At 43.2% G+C, this 17087-nt stretch overlaps 1 protein-coding gene across 1 annotated transcript in view; it reads left to right on the top strand.

Moving 5' to 3' along the window:
- Positions 1-17087, top strand: part of LOC311139572 (raftlin-like) — a 72762-nt gene that overhangs the window by 46342 nt on the left and 9333 nt on the right. Inside the window, exon 7 of the mRNA XM_084174472.1 lies at positions 6406-6524. Within this exon, the coding sequence (XP_084030598.1) occupies positions 6406-6524 (119 nt within the window). The remainder of the gene's footprint in view (positions 1-6405; positions 6525-17087) is intronic.

The following is a 17087-nucleotide window of genomic DNA, read 5'->3' as shown; positions in this document are numbered from 1 at the left end:
CGCGGCTGGAGTTCTGAGGGGGAGCGGTTTGTTTACTGGGGAGATGACACTAATGGCATTGACTGGGAGTTTCTTTGTTACACTTAGCTTACGTTATCTCCGCCGCGACAATGAGGATTTGTAGCCGCCGCTGTGAAACATTTGAGCTATTCATATGCATGACAGCTAGCACAGTGCTTGGCTTTCTGTATTCAGGCAAAGCCGGTGGAGAGAGAGAGAGTTCCCCAGAAGGTATTACTTCACAGTGAAAAGAATTGATGAAAGTTGTGCTGGCATTTTTCATGGCCAAAGATTGATTGTGCAATAGGGCTTGAAGGCCTGTGTGTGTGTGTACGCATGCGTATGTGCATGACTGTGAGCAGTGGTGGAAAAAGTACCCAATTGCCATACTTGAGTAAAAGTCAAGATACCTTAATAGAAAATGACTCAAGTAAAAGTGAAGGTCACCCAGTGAAATACTTGCGAAAAAGTCTAAAAGTATTGTTTTAAATATACGTAAGTATCAAAACTAAATGTAATTGCTAAAATATACTTTAGTATCAATAGTAAAAGTATAAATCAATTCAAATTCCTTATATAAAGCAACCAGACGGCACGATTTTCTTGTTAGTTTTTTTACGGATAGCCAGCCGTACACTAACACTCAGACATGATTTACAAACAAAGCATTTGTGTATAGTGAGTCGGCCAGATCAGAGGCAGGAGGGATGACGAGGGATCTTCTCTTGATAAGTGTGTGAATGGACCATTTTCCTGTCCTGCTAAGAATTCAAAATGTAACGCATGTGTAATGAATACTCAGGGAGAAAAAGGTGTAGATTCCCGCGCAGAGTGCGGCAGGTGTTTATTACGCCTTCCCAGAAGGCAGGAATCGTGGTCACAGGCAGGCAATGGTCATACACAGGTATGCAAACAGGCAGGAGAATCAAAAACTAGGACTGAAGGCTATAACTGGTTCTCACAAACGAGCTAGGAAAAAGCTTAGTAGAGTCAAAACGAACAATACAAGGCACAAACAGAATGAACTGAACTAAATAAGGAGATAATGAGACCAGGTGAGGAAATCAATGAACAAAAATGAAAGACAGGGCTACGTTCAAGAACACAAGGTTGACTAAGAAAATAAATACACAACCTTACAGCATGGAGTAAAAAATACATTATTTTCTTTAGGAATGTAGTGGAGTAAAAGTTGTCAAAAATAGAAATAGTAAAGTAAGTAGTACTTTAAAGTATTTGTACTTAAGTACTTTACACCACTGACTGTGAATGTGATTTTGGATGTATATGCCTTTGTGTAAGGCAGGGTACAGTATTCCTGTCATATTCCCCTAGCTACAACCAGAAGTCTGCCCGGTAACCACAGGTACGTGGCCCCCAGCCTCCAAACCTTTGGCTCATAGGAGGAAAGCCCTGGCCAATCCACACACATTAGTAACCCCACTCTTTCTATATCACTCCTTCTCTCTCTGGATTCCTGTCTGTCCTGTTTTAAAATATAGATAAGCTTTCACAGCCCTGTCTTCTGTTCTCCCCGGCAGTGCTAAGCGCATATGTTTAAATCATGTCAGTAACAGACATGACTTGGGGCAGGGTCATTTGGTTGCTTCTGTGGTCAATAGGACTTTAGATTCCCCCCCTGTTTTTTACTCCTTTGTGTCTCTCCTCCAAAGTCTATGTCAACCTAGCATCAGTCACTTTGTCACTTAGTGCCTGTCTTCAGTCCACTCCCTGTCACTGGTTGTCAATGGGCTCTAGTTAGGTTGTGCTTCGTGTCAGTCCGTGTCAAATCACACCGTCATTGCCTTTCAGTTCACTCTCTCTGTGTCAGAGATAGTATGTGCACTTCTCACTCAGTATGTTCAACCTCAGGTGCCTGGAGGGGATAGGCTAGTCAATGAGAATTCATTGTCCCATTGCAAATGAACACATTGTACAGTGCCTTGCAAAAGTATTCATCCCCCTTGGCGTTTTTCCTATTTTGTTGCATTACAACCTGTAATTTAAATGGATTTTTATTTGGATTTCATGTAATGGACATACACAAAATAGTCAAAATTGCTGAAGTGAAATGAAAAAAATAACTTGTTTCAAAAAATTCTAAAAAATAAATAATGGAAAAGTGGTGCGTACATATATATTCACCCCCTTTGCTATGAAGACCCTAAATAAGATCTGGTGCAACCAATTACCTTCAGAAGTCACATAATTAGTTAAATAAAGTCCACCTGTGTGCAATCTAAGTGTCACATGATCTCAGTATATATACACCTGTTCTGAAAGGCCCCAGAGTCTGCAACACCACTAAGCAAGTGGTACCACCAAGCAAGCGGCACCTTGAAGACCAAGGAGCTCTCCAAACAGGTCAGGGACAAAGTTGTGGAGAAGTACAGATCAGGGTTGGGTTATAAAAAAATATCCGAAACTTTGAACATCCCACGGAGCACCATTAAATCCATTATTAAAAAATTGAAAGAATATGGCACCACAACAAACCTGCCAAGAGAGGGCCGCCCACCAAAACTCACGGATCAGGCAAGGAGGGCATTAATCAGAGAGGCAACAAAGAGACCAAAGATAACCCTGAAGGAGCTGCAAAGCTCCACAGCAGAGATTGGAGTATCTGTCCATAGGAACACTTTAAGCCTTACACTCCACAGAGCTGGGCTTTACGGAAGAGTGGCCAGAAAAAAGCCATTTCTTAAATAAATAAAATAAGCAAACACGCTAAATACAGGGAAATTCTTGAGGGAAACCTGTTTCAGTCTTCCAGAGATTTGAGACTGGGACGGAGGTTCACCTTTCAGCAGGACAATGACCCTAAGCATACTGCTAAAGCAAATCTTGAGTGGTTTAAGGGGAAACATTTAAATGTCTTGGAATGGCCTAGTCAAAGCCCAGACCTCAATCCAATTGAGAATCTGTGGTATGACTTAAAGATTGCTGTACACCAGCGGAACCCATCCAACTTGAAGGAGCTGGAGCAGTTTTGCCTTGAAGAATGGGCAAAAATCCCAGTGGCTAGATGTGCCAAGCTTATAGAGACATACCCCAATAGACTTGCAGCTGTGATTGCTGCAAAAGGTGGCTCTACAAAGTATTGACTTTGGGGGGGTGAATAGTTATGCACGCTCAAGTTTCACAATAAAAAATATTTTGCATCTTCAAAGTGGTAGGCATATTGTGTAAATCAAATGATACAAACCCCCCAAAAATCCATTTTAATTCCAGGTTGTTGTCACACCCTGGCTCTGGGACTCATTATGTTGAGCCAGGGTGTGTGCATTCTATGTGTTCATGTTCTATGTTGGGTGTCTAGGTTGTCGATGTCTATGTTTGTATGGAGTGACTCCCAATCGGAGGTAACGAGTGTCAGCTGTCGGCTCGTTATCTCTGATTGGGAGCCATATTTAAACTGTGTGTCTTCACCTTGTGTTTGTGGGTTTTTGTTCCTTAGTCGGTCAGTGTAACCGTTGGACTTTACGAATCGTGTTTTGTTTGTATTTAGATACTTTAATTAAATAAAGTCATGTTTCTTTCACACGCTGCGCCTTGGTCTACTACTCCTTTTGAAGACGATCGTGACAGAAAAACCCACCATAAAAGGACCAAGCAGCGTGTCCAGGAGCAGGCAGCCTGGACATGGGAGGCGCGCCGTAGAGAGGAGCAGCGGCGGCAAACGGGTCAAAGTTGGAAGGTCGAGAAGCAACCCCAAGATATTTTTAGGGGGGGGCACAGGGCATGGACGACGTGGGTACTGGAGGCGATAAGGGAGAGGGTGAGAGTAGAGGCACGGCGAGAGGAACTGTGTAGGCAGCTGAGGGAGCGGAGGGTTATGAAGAAACCCAGTCCCGCTCCTCACACCAAGCAAGTGGTGTGCGTCACCAGTCCGGTCCGGCCCGTTCCTGCTCCCCGCACTAAGTTAATGGTGCGCGTCGCCAGCCCAGCCCGGCCTGTCCCTGTTCCACGCACTAGACCTACGGTGCGCGTCGCCAGCCCGGTCCGGCCTGTTCCTGCCACCCGCACCAAGTCTACGGTGCGCGTCGCCAGCCCGACCCGGCCTGTTCCTGCCACTCGCACCAAACCTACGGTGCGCGTCGCCAGCCCGGTCCGGCCTGTTCCTGCCACCCGCACCAAGTCTACGGTGCGCGTCGCCAGCCCGACCCGGCCTGTTCCTGCCACTCGCACCAAACCTACGGTGCGCGTCGCCAGCCCGGTCCGGCCTGTTCCTGCCACCCGCACCAAGTCTACGGTGCGCGTCGCCAGCCCGACCCGGCCTGTTCCTGCCACTCGCACCAAACCTACGGTGCGCGTCGCCAGCCCGGTCCGGCCTGTTCCTGCCACTCGCACTAAGCCAGGGGTGCGAGAAGTCAGCCGGGTAAGGCCCGTTCCTCCTCCACGCACAAAGCCAGGGGTGCGAGTCGTTAGCCTGGTAAGGCCCGTTCCTCCTCCACGCACAAAGCCAGGGGTGCGAGTCGTCAGCCTGGTAAGGCCCGTTCCTCCTCCACGCACCAGGCCTACGGGGTGCGTCGTCAGCCCTGTCCGGCTCGTTCCTGCTCTCCGCACCAGGTCTGTGGTGCGCGTCGCCAGCCCATTCCGGTCCATTCCTGTTCCACGCACCAAGCCAGGGGCGCGTGTCGTCAGTCCGGCTCCGGCCAGCGGGGCTAGACAGGACCAGGGGTACTTTGGGGGGTGTATCGGAGGGTGGTGGTCTAGGCCGGAGCCAGAACCGCCACCGAGGAGGTATGCCCGCCCAGCCCTCCCCTGTTTTGTTTAGTTGAGGCACGGTCGCAGTCCGCGCCTTTAGGGGGGGGTACTGTCACACCCTGGCTCTGGGACTCATTATGTTGAGCCAGGGTGTGTGCATTCTATGTGTTCATGTTCTATGTTGGGTGTCTAGGTTGTCGATGTCTATGTTTGTATGGAGTGACTCCCAATCGGAGGTAACGAGTGTCAGCTGTCGGCTCGTTATCTCTGATTGGGAGCCATATTTAAACTGTGTGTCTTCACCTTGTGTTTGTGGGTTTTTGTTCCTTAGTCGGTCAGTGTAACCGTTGGACTTTACGAATCGTGTTTTGTTTGTATTTAGATACTTTAATTAAATAAAGTCATGTTTCTTTCACACGCTGCGCCTTGGTCTACTACTCCTTTTGAAGACGATCGTGACAGTTGTAAGTCAACAAAATAGGAAAAATGCCAAGGGGGGTGAATACTTTCGCAAGCCACTGTATTTCCCTCCAAGCTTCTGTTTCACTCAATACATTGTCAGTCAAGACTCAACTCAAAATGTTATGCTGTTATTTGTGTTGGCACTACATATCCCCCAAACCTCTCAACCCCACGGTGCCTCAGTGTCTGGCAGCATCAGGCCAGGAGGCAGTGTGTTCCTCCTAAAGCAAAGAGACTCAATCCCTGTGTGCATCTCACCTGAGTGATCCCAGTGCATTGGCAGGGAACCATCAGGCCAACCCAATCTCCAAGAGGGCTTTCCAATTACACGCCAAGCAGGGAGACGTCTGATGAACGATAGATGAGGGGAATGTAAAGGAGGGGTAGGGTGGAGGAAGGAGGGAGGGCGGGAGAGGGGGGAATGAACAACGACAATGTCTGTATTTGAAAGGAGCCAATACATGTCTGAGAGATGTCTTCAATTGAGCGTGCCCAGCAGCCTTAAATGGGTTTTCTGGGGGGGAATAAAGGAGCCTGTCGTCCCTCCCTCTCCAACCGGCCCTTGTTCCCCCATTATTAGGACAGAGTAATGAAAAGTGGAGTGTCTCATGGTGGAGCCTGGGCCGTACAAACTCTATTAGTGTGTAAATGGTACAGGAGTAATGAGAAAGCATTCAGGCCAACTGAGAGCCCTGGTCTGAAGGGCCAGAGGTTCTAGCACACTGCTCAATGGAATCAAAAGACATTCGGGATGGAGAAGAAGCTCACCAGCTTGCCAATTTTCCTATCCCAATAATGCCCAAACTGTGAATGTTACCCTTATCCATGGGGTTTAAATGAAATCGAGTCTATAGAAAAGCTATTTTATGGTACCATGGCCTTGTCTTGGTGTATTAGTCCTTACATGTAAATATCTACAATATGTAAAGCATATAATTGTTTTTAGATGAATCGTGTTATACTTCAACAATCAGTCCATACTGTCTGTCTGTTCATCTATAGTCTCTCCAAGCCTCTTCCCTGAAGGAAACATTCTTCTCCCCCCCACCCTCTCTTCCTTCTCTCTTGTTCAGTCATAGCTACATAATCCATATCTGGCCCTTGCTTATACAAACGGTCCATGCTGCAGCCCTGCCTGGTAATAAATGGCCCAGTGTGTGTGGGTTGCTGGTTGGCTGCGTAATGGCATTAACTTCCCTCTCATCTTTTCATGACCTCTCTCTCCATTTTCTACAGATTTGCAGCCTAAGTTGGTGGAAAGCGTCTTCATCTTCCAAGAGGGGACGGAGGGCGGTGACCAGAGTGTGACCACCACGTATGACGCCATCGTTGTGGAGCAGTGGACTGTCATTGACGTGAGTGGGATTTTTACATGGCTTTGAGTGTCTGAGTGTTTTCCAAGGTTAGAGCTGTTTGTCCTTACATTCCCTCTAACCATGGTGGCCCAGAAGCAAATCACAATCTATGGCACATGTGTCGCGGTGGCTTGATGGCTTGTCTTATCTGCAGCAAACAAGCCCTTATCTGGCCAGCGATTAAGTCCACAGTTTGCGCGAATCCAAGTTGGAAATGGATTTCTGTCTACTTCTGAAGGATTTGGGGATTTTTTCTATGGCTGTGATGTGATGTGTGTGTGTGTGTGTGTATTGCTGTAATCGAGTTCAGAGTTTGAGGCTCTCAAAGTGTGAAAAGAGACTTTTGTCCCCTAAATGTGACTGGAGCATTGTCCACCTCAGCTTTGATGCCCATGAAAGGAAGTCAGTTCACAAACACACAATTTAACCCTTGACATCATAATGCTCTTATCCCTAATTACGAAGTCTTTCACACTACACAATATTTGCCGCCTTAAATGTCATGTTTGTACAGCGTCCCACACTGCACAAACACCTAGTTGCTTTTCATAGTGTGAAGGTTATATATACTGTAAGATTATGAAAATCGTGGAGTATGTAGGTATCTTTATGTGAATACTGTGGTAAAGATGTTTTTATTTAATTTTTTTCACCTTTATTTAACCAGGTAAGCCAGTTGAGAACAAGTTCTCATTTACAACTGCGACCTGGCCAAGATAAAGCAAAGCAGTGCGATAAAACAACAACAACACAGAGTTACATATGGAATAAACAAAACGTACAGTCAATAACACAATAGAAAATCTATATACAGTGTGTGCAAATGTAGTAAGTTATGGAGGTAAGGCAATAAATAGGCCATAGTGCAAAATAATTACAATTTAGTATTAACTCTGGAGTGATAGATGTGCAGAAGATGATGTGCAAATAGAGATACTGGGGTGCAAATTAGCAAAATAAATAACAATGTAAATAACAATATGGGGATGAGGTAGTTGGGTGGGCTAATTACAGATGGGCTGTGTACAGGTGCAGTGATCGGTAAGCTGTTCTGACAACTGATGCTTAAAGTTATTGAGGGAGATAAGAGTCTCCAGCTTCAGAGATCTTTGCAGTTCGTTCCAGTCATTTGCAACAGAGAACTGGAAGGAATGGCGGCCAAAGGAGGTGTTGGCTTTGGGGATGACCAGTGAGATATACCTGCTGGAACTCATACTATGGGTGGGTGTTGCTATGGTGACCAATGAGCTAAGATAAGGCAGGGATTTGCCTAGAAGTGATTTATAGATGACCTGGAGCCAGTGGGTTTGGCGACAAATATGTAGTGAGGGCCAGCCAACGAGAGTGTACAGGTCACAATGGTGGGTAGTATATGGGGCTTTGGTGACAAAACAGATGGCACTGTGATAGACTACATCCAATTTGCATTTTGGCATGTTTAGAAAAATGAGTGAAGGAGGCTTTGTTTGCAAAATAGGAAGCCGATTCTAGATTTAACTTTGGGTTGGAGATGCTTAATGTGAGTTTGGAGGAGAGTTTATGATCTAACCAGACACCTAGGCATTTGTAGTTGCCCACATATACTAAGTCAGACTCGCCGAGAGTAGTGATTCTAGTCGGGCGGGCGGATGCAAGCAGCGTTCGATTGAAGAGCATGCATTTAGTTTTACTAGCGTTTAAGAGCAGTTGGAGGCTACGGAAGGAGTGTTGTATGACATTGAAGCTCATTTAGAGGTTTGTTAACACAGTGTCCAATGAAAGGCTAGATGTATACAAAATGGTGTCGTCTGCGTAGAGGTGGATCTGAGAGTCACCAGCAGCAAGAGCGACATCATTGATATACACAGAGAATAGAGTCGACCCGAGAATTGATTCCTGTGGCACCCCCATAGAGACTGCCAGAGGTCCAGACAACAGACCCTCCAATTTGACACATTGAACTGTGTCTGAGATGTAGTTGGTGAACCAGGCAAGGCAGTCATTTGAGAAACCAAGGCTATTTAGTCTGCCAAAGAATGCGGTGATTGACAGAGTCAAAAGCCTTGGCCAGGTCGATGAAGACGGCTGCACAGTACTGTCTTTTATCGATCGCGGTTATTATATCGTTTAGGACCTTGAAAGTGGCTGAGGTGCACCTATGACCAGCTCGGAAACCAGATTGCATAGCGGAGAAGGTACGGTGGGATTCGAAATGGTCGGTGATCTGTTTGTTAACTTGGCTTTCAAATACTTTCGAAAGGCAGGGCAGGATGGATATACAGTGGGGGAAAAAAGTATTTAGTCAGCCACAAATTGTGCGAGTTCTCCCACTTAAAAAGATGAGAGAGGCCTGTAATTTTCATCATAGGTACACGTCAACTATGACAGACAAAATGAGGAACAAAAATCCAGAAAATCACATTGTAGGATTTTTAATGAATTTATTTGCAAATTATGGTGGAAAATAAGTATTTGGTCAATAACAAAAGTTTCTCAATACTTTGTTATATACCCTTTGTTGGCAATGACACAGGTCAAACGTTTTCTGTAAGTCTTCACAAGGTTTTCACACACTGTTGCTGGTATTTTGGCCCATTCCTCCATGCAGATCTCCTCTAGAGCAGTGATGTTTTGGGGATGTCGCTGGGCAACACAGACTTTCAACTCCCTCCAAAGATTTTCTATGGGGTTGAGATCTGGAGACTGGCTAGGCCACTCCAGGACCTTGAAATGCTTCTTACGAAGCCACTCCTTCGTTGCCCGGGCGGTGTGTTTGGGATCATTGTCATGCTGAAAGACCCAGCCACGTTTCATCTTCAATGCCCTTGCTGATGGAAGGAGGTTTTCACTCAAAATCTCACGATACATGGCCCCATTAATTATTTGCTTTACACGGATCAGTCGTCCTGGTCCCTTTGCAGAAAAACAGCCCCAAAGCATGATGTTTCCACCCCCATGCTTCACAGTAGGTATGGTGTTATTTGGATGCAACTCAGCATTCTTTGTCCTCCAAACACGACGAGTTGAGTTTTTACCAAAAAGTTATATTTTGGTTTCATCTGACCATATGACATTCTCCCAATCCTCTTCTGGATCATCCAAATGCACTCTAGCAAACTTCAGACGGGCCTGGACATGTACTGCCTTAAGCAGGGGGACACGTCTGTCACTGCAAGATTTGAGTCCCTGGCGGCATAGTGTGTTACTGATGGTAGGCTTTGTTACTTTGGTCCCAGCTCTCTGCAGGTCATTCACTAGGTCCCCTCGTGTGGTTCTGGGATTTTTGCTCACCGTTCTTGTGATCATTTTGACCCCACGGGGTGAGATCTTGCGTGGAGCCCCAGATCGAGGGAGATTATCAGTGGTCTTGTATGTCTTCCATTTCCTAATAATTGCTCCCACAGTTGATTTCTTCAAACCAAGCTGCTTACCTATTGCAGATTCAGTCTTCCCAGCCTGGTGCAGGTCTACAATTTTGTTTCTGGTGTCCTTTGACAGCTCTTTGGTCTTGGCCATAGTGGAGTTTGGAGTGTGACTGTTTGAGGTTGTGGACAGGTGTCTTTTATACTGATAACAAGTTCAAACAGGTGCCATTAATACAGGTAACGGGTGGAGGACAGAGGAGCCTCTTAAAGAAGAAGTTACAGGTCTGTGAGAGCCAGAAATCTTGCTTGTTTGTAGGTGACCAAATACTTATTTTCCACCATAATTTGCAAATAAATTCATTAAAAATCCTACAATGTGATTTTCTGGATTTTTTTTCCTCAATTTGTCTGTCATAGTTGACGTGTACCTATGATGAAAATGACAGGCCTCTCTCATCTTTTTAAGTGGGAGAACTTGCACAATTGGTGGCTGACTAAATACTTTTTTCCCTACTGTAGGTCTGTAACAGTTTGGATCTAGAGTGTCACCCCCTTTGAAGAGGGGGATGACCGCGGCAGCTTTCCAATCTCTGGGGATCTCAGACGATACGAAAGAGAGGTTGAACAGGCTAGTAATAGGGGTTGCGACAATTTCGGCGGCTAATTTTAGAAAGAAAGCCAGATTGTCTAGCCCAGCTGATTTGTAGGGGTCCAGATTTTGCAGCTCTTTCAGGACATCAGCTATCTGAATTTGGGTGAAGGAGAAGCGGGGGTGCAGAGCTGGTGGCCGGGGTAGGGGTAGCCAGGTGGAAAGCATGGCCAGCCGTAGCAAAATGCTTATTGAAATTCTCGATTATCGTAGATTTATCGGTGGTGACAGTGTTTCCTAGCCTCAGTGCAGTGGGTAGCTGGGAGGAGGTGCTCTTATTCTTATTATATAAAGATACTGCAATAATGTCTTTGTTACAGATTAGCAATGATTTTGTCACCCACTGAGAAATAACATGGATTTTATTGACCTTTTTAAGCACCTTTTGAAAGTTAATTGAAGGACAAAGCAACGTGTAACAACTTTAGATGTTCCACATTATAGTTCCAATGAATCCAATCAAAAGTGCTGGCCAGGACTTTATCAAAAGCAATTTTGCTCGACTAATCTCTCCTGGTTAGCTTGATAACACTATTTTACAAAGGATGATCAGACTTCGTACCCAGCACATTCATTATGATAACTGCTTAAAATGTATATGCAAAGTATCCTCACCGCTCATTGTCATTTCGGTGCCAGAATAATTGCACTGAAAAATTATGCAGAATATTGATTGGGATATTTTTCCCCAGCGCTCTCGTTCCCATCTTGCTGAAAGACTGACAGGTGGTTGGATTTATGAGCAGCGAAAACAAGAAAACAGGCTGGTTCACTGAGAATTCAATCAATATTGTTGTGTTGAAGCAGGAAGTGCAGCTTTTCTCAGAGATTTTGTTTTCGTATTGCACAGAACATGTCAAAACTTCTGTTTTAATTGATAGCAAACTCCTAAAATGAATTGGACTTTTAACATAAATGAGGAGTTATTACAGTATCTTTTTGCGCAGTATTCACAATCACATTGGTAGAATGTGGTATGATTGGGACAGTTTAGATATGTAGAGCTGTTTGTGGCCAAACTGTTTATGGTCTGTAATCTAGAAAGTCAGACCTTCCTCAAATGTCACTAATGTCACGTTCAATGTCACGGGTCATTTTGACAGCAAATTTTTTTATAAACAAGGTACTTTAAATTCATATTAGTCAATATGTATTCACCATATAAGAATGTATATGTTAGACCATTTAATCAAGACAAGTAAGGCTAAATAATAACTGTACAGATGCTCAGAATTCTGTGTAGGTCTATGGATGGACATTCTACCTTAGACAATCGGCAAAATTCTTCCCATTTTCTTAACTAAATGACTGGTGGAGATATGCTCTGATGAAGGTCGACTGACATAAAGCTCGGCTACAATGAAAGTGTGCAGAGACTTTTTCCTATTTCTACAATAAATGACTAAATGAACTGAATAGGACATACAGTCGATGTTCATGGAGCCCGCAAAATGAATAACTAGACATAATTTCCTACACAATGAAACTCAAGTTAGGACTGTGCTCCCGTCTCTCGTATCAAAAGGAAAATCAATATGGAAGTTCAGCCTTGGATATAATGCAATGCCTCCCCTTATCATTGAACTCTTAGAGCTGCAACAAAAAGTTCCTCTCCTTGAGACCTCTGAGAAATATTCTTTATAGATTTTGCAACCTTGTTATTAGTTCTCATTCATGGAAGGGAATGAAATGCTTAGTATAGCGGCATGTTAGTGTATTTCTAACGTTCTCATAATTTCTAGATAAATTCTGTAACAAATACCATGTGTGACAACTGACAACAGCAGGAAGTGGATGTGTGTGAATATCATTTTATGATAGCACTATTGCTAATATTTAATGCCTAACTGTGTCCTTTGGGGTTTTGGAATGCATGTGGTGCAATGTGGTCAACATTTGGGTTATACATTACTTGAGATTTTATCAAGTGTTATACTTAAGTGATAATGCCCGAGAAGCCGGTGTTTGGAGGACATATTTGCACGGGTGTTGTTTTATACAACGGGTTACCAACATATTCAAATAATGGTTGACATATTTTCATTAAAAACGTTATTTTGATGAATTTATTCATACTATTTCATCCTTCCACAAGATATAGTCCCGACACAAATCTAGGGTTGCTACCCATGCCTGCTTGTCGTTCGTTCTATCTGTTTGGTTGCCAGAGAAGCGACCCAGTTGTTCAGTCTTTTTGTTCTGTATCTATGGACGTGACCCAGTCGTTCGTTCTAAATGTTCTACTGCCACACTGGCTGCCAACGTTCTTATCCTTTGCTTGCTAGCTAGCCAACTACGGCTAACTTACAGTCACTTCAAACAGTGCAACCAGAATAACAACGAAGTAGCTGCATTTGCATTTGTTTAAACTGTTTTCTAGTTACATTTATTTGGATACATCCATAACAATGAGCTAATGAGGCGCGATTTCACCTGGCATAGAAAATGTGCTCTTTCATCAGGATACTGTTGTTCAGAGGAGCTAGGCAACAACACAGCTAACACAATCACTTCAAACTGAAGTTGGAAAGACTGCAAACTTCTGCATTTAATTTCGTTTTACCTGTTTTCTATTGATATTTCTTTGTATATATCCATAAAAATGATGCTGATTCATGATTTCGACTGGCTGAGTAAGCTGCCAGTCTGTCTCATCCCGACTCCCAACACGTTCATTACTATGCGACAGCTGGAGATCGAACTTGAATATTGAAACAATGTTGTAAATGTCGGAGAGACATAAAGGAAGGTTTATACAAATCTCCACTGTTGAAAACTAAATGTTAGTCTAAAATAAATATGAGATAATGTCTAGATGCTTTTTATAGTGGAGATCAAGTTTATAAATTGCCTGGCTGGGCTGATGAGACAGTGGATTGCCCAGTCTGATGGAACAGAGTAAATAGGCATTTTAACATCATAGATTTAGCGGGTGGTAACTTGTGGAATAGACACTGTTTGGAATGCGATTTTAACCAATCAGCATTCAGGATTAGACCCACCCGTTGTATAATGTGTCATAAACACATTCTTGGCAACTTCATATCGCATAGATGTGGTAGAGGTCAATGGAACTCAGACCGTGGGGGATAGAATGGCACTGGATTGGTGCACATTCAATAAATCGAACAAAATGGATATTGGTCAAATCCGTCATGATTGATGTATTGTAACAGGACCACAATGTGGTTACTAAAGTCCGATTTGGATATATTTCGCTGTTTTCGCTGCATAACATTTAGAAGGTGTTCCTTTTCAGGTTTAGAAGAAGTGACTGCTAAATGCTAACTCACGTTCGTATAAGCTGGTATAATAGCTACAGTAGCATACAGAAATCGGTGGTGGCTGTCAAAGTCATTTTTTAACTGCAATGCAGTTAATTGGTGACGATGACATGAACATGTATTGGGGTTGACATCCATACAACCATTATACTCCTATTTTTACCTCAACATAGTGTGAAATACACATATAAACAATAGCCTAAATGTATGCTAATTTTGCTGGGTGTCAATGAGGAGATTTTGAATCTTTACACAAAGGCATCTTTCCCCCACACGTTTCCATGGCATTTTCATTGTTTTGGTTGAGTTCCATTGACCTCTTTACTGCATCTATTCACAATATGGCTATGTGTGTAATATATATAGGACTTAACATGTTTAACTGTTTAACACTCAATAATGGTTTTCTAAATGCTCATTAAGATGTCTTACTACAAAAAAGATCATACTAAATGCCTTCATCCATTACATTGAACAACAAGGGCATCATGTTTTCCCAGTGTTACCTCAGTTTCTCACAGGCTATATTAAATTTAACCCAAAAGTGCATGGCCATTATCCGGAGAGGCATTATACAGAGAACTCTACTAGTAACAATACTGTGTGCTTGAGACATTGACATTGTTGTCATTCATTCCCAGCAGCTGTATAGCGGCCTGAGCTTTGAAGAGCACTACTTCAGTCACCAGACACCAAATTATGTCAAAATGGGATTAAAGACCAACAACATAGCGTAAAGATGCCAATAAAGAATCTTTGGAGAGTGAATTTCAGACAGAGGACACTTTAGACGTGGGTGTGTGTAGCTGTGTATGTGGGTGTGTGGGTGCGTGAGTGGGTGTAATCGGTCAGAGGGCCTCTCATGTTAACTTGTAGTCTAGACTCTAGTTCTCCCAACATTTGTCTGTCATGTTGCTAAGTTTGACTGAATTGATGTAATGAGCTGAAATATGCCATAAATCCTATTGGTGCTGCCCGATTTGAGCAGCCAATTAGCATGCAGTGGGTGTTGCAAAATGTTGAATAGCCAAAATAAACTAAAGTATACATCACTGTCGGATGAATACCTCGTAACTCCAATTTTGCACTTTTTTCTTTTTTCTTTTACATGAATTGAAAGCAGTAACTCCCCTCAATTAATTCTGAACATTTCATGACTCAAGGACCAAGAACATTTATTCAAAATAGCTTCTGAAGTTTCATAATTGTATGTTAATTAATGAGAAAATATGGCAGTTTTTTCCATTTCCTGAAAAGTTTCTGTTTTGGAGATGAGGTTTTCATCCAACAGCACCAATGGGTCTTGGGGAAATTAGTAAGAACTTACATAATCTTTAAAAAGTTGTCTAAGCGTAGATATTGCTTGTTATTTGGCTATTGCCTGAAATATTTATTTTAACACACTGGTCAAAAGTAAACCAAGGCATGTCAATAGTCATGTAGCAGCCGGTGTGGCAGGGAGACCACTGAAAGGATCATTAAAGTGTATCCTTTGCCAATTTCTCTTTCCGCTCAAGCCGAGGTGAGACAAGAGCTGACCTAGATACAGAAACCAATTTTCACTGTCCCTGCATTGAGTCCACTCCTACGGTCAGACTAGTTTGATGAGGGATGTGAAAACTATGCTGATGGCTTGTGGATGAGGAAGTTCCCAGATAATTCTGCTCACCAAAATATGTGACTAATACGTCATATTGGTTGACATCTAGGCTAACTACAATGGTTAAATGTCAAAATGTTGACATATTCTACTGAGACTGTGTTGATTATTATTATTATTATTATTATTATTATTATTATACTGTATATGGTGTGATTGGTCTTCATTACAGCTTTTGGTTTTCAAAAATGTTTTCAATCTCTCTCAATTATTGACATGCGGAGTAGGGACTTTTAAGCCTTGTTTCAGGATCAGCCATTCATTATCCATGAGAATATAATGAGATTGTGGTGGAAGAAGTGCAGCCCAGTCCAAAGACAAAGTGATAGCTGGAGGGCTAGAGGAGTAGTCTAGATAATGTCCCTGGGCTGATAGACCAGACTACAGCCTGTAAAAACATGAAGGTAGAATTAGACTTATTGAAAAAAGGGAGCTATGTCTGTCATGTCTACTCAAATAGAAACGGTGGAGAATTACCTCAAAACAATAGAGCTCTGTTTTCTTTCATCCAACTCTTAGTGCACATTGAACCCAAGAGTTGAACTCAACCTCACCCTGCTAGTTTTACTCTATAACACTGTTCTGTTTTGAAATCTTAGCCTCTATCTCACCGTTCTCCACTCTTGATAATGTAGCCCTTTACCACCCTAGCTTGCACCCCAACCTATGGCTCTTTTTTAATATGATGATCATATTGATTAAGATGATATTTAACACACAAATCAGAACGCAAAGTTACTGCTAAGACGCCGGGTTCCGTTTCTCGTGAGCTGATACAGCAAGGTGTCCATGGTAAGATCAGGGGAGGGAATCTTCCAGAACATGATTCACTCTCAGTCGAGTCTCAGTTACGCTCAGGAATGGAGAGGGCCATTAAACAAAACTTATTTCCCAATTTACTTTGCTTTTATGGCTTTGAAAAAGTGTGAATTTCTGGCAGAGGTTCCAACACAAACCCTAAAACACAGCTCTCACAGCTCTGAATTTCCCGAGGGATGCTGGGACGGCAAATGCCAACGTAAATAACAGTTGCAACAGAGCCCTCTCTACCCTACTACAGTGTTTCTCGAACGATGGGTCCTGGCCAATTCTCACTGGCTTGTGGCTTAAGACTTGTTTCTGGTTATAGAGATATTGTTTTGTCTATGTGTTAGATTGGGACCCACTGCCCTCAGCCTGTACTGTAGATGCCCGTATAGCACTACAATGTGCGCATGCATATGTTGTATGCGTGTGTCCTTGCATATCTGACACGTTCTGGGGTTTGTCAGTGAGGGCAGATGGAGGAGATGGAAAACCACATACACTTCCTGTGTGAGCAGAGGCGTTAGCGCATGTGTGCGTGCGACTAGCGTGTGTCTTTAACCCAAATCCCATGTGCACTACACTGTCATACCCGCAAACAATCTAACAGAAATGCATGTATTTTGGTATGGATCATACATAGTTCACCATCTGTTGTCAAGAGCTTGTGTAATCGTGACTCTTTTGATAGGGTTTTAATGGTTTATGTGTTTATGCATGCATACATTTATGTGTGTGTGTGCCTGTCTGCCTGTGTGTGTTTTTGTACGTTACGATGTGACGATTATGGAATTTTGGGTAACGATTACTTGTCATGCAAAT

Source organism: Coregonus lavaretus (genome assembly GCF_964263955.1).
Source record: "Coregonus lavaretus genome assembly, chromosome: 13".
In the NCBI taxonomy this organism is placed as follows: domain Eukaryota; kingdom Metazoa; phylum Chordata; class Actinopteri; order Salmoniformes; family Salmonidae; genus Coregonus; species Coregonus lavaretus.
Note: the sequence above shows the minus strand (reverse complement) of the source record. Positions and strands in the feature narration are given on the sequence as shown.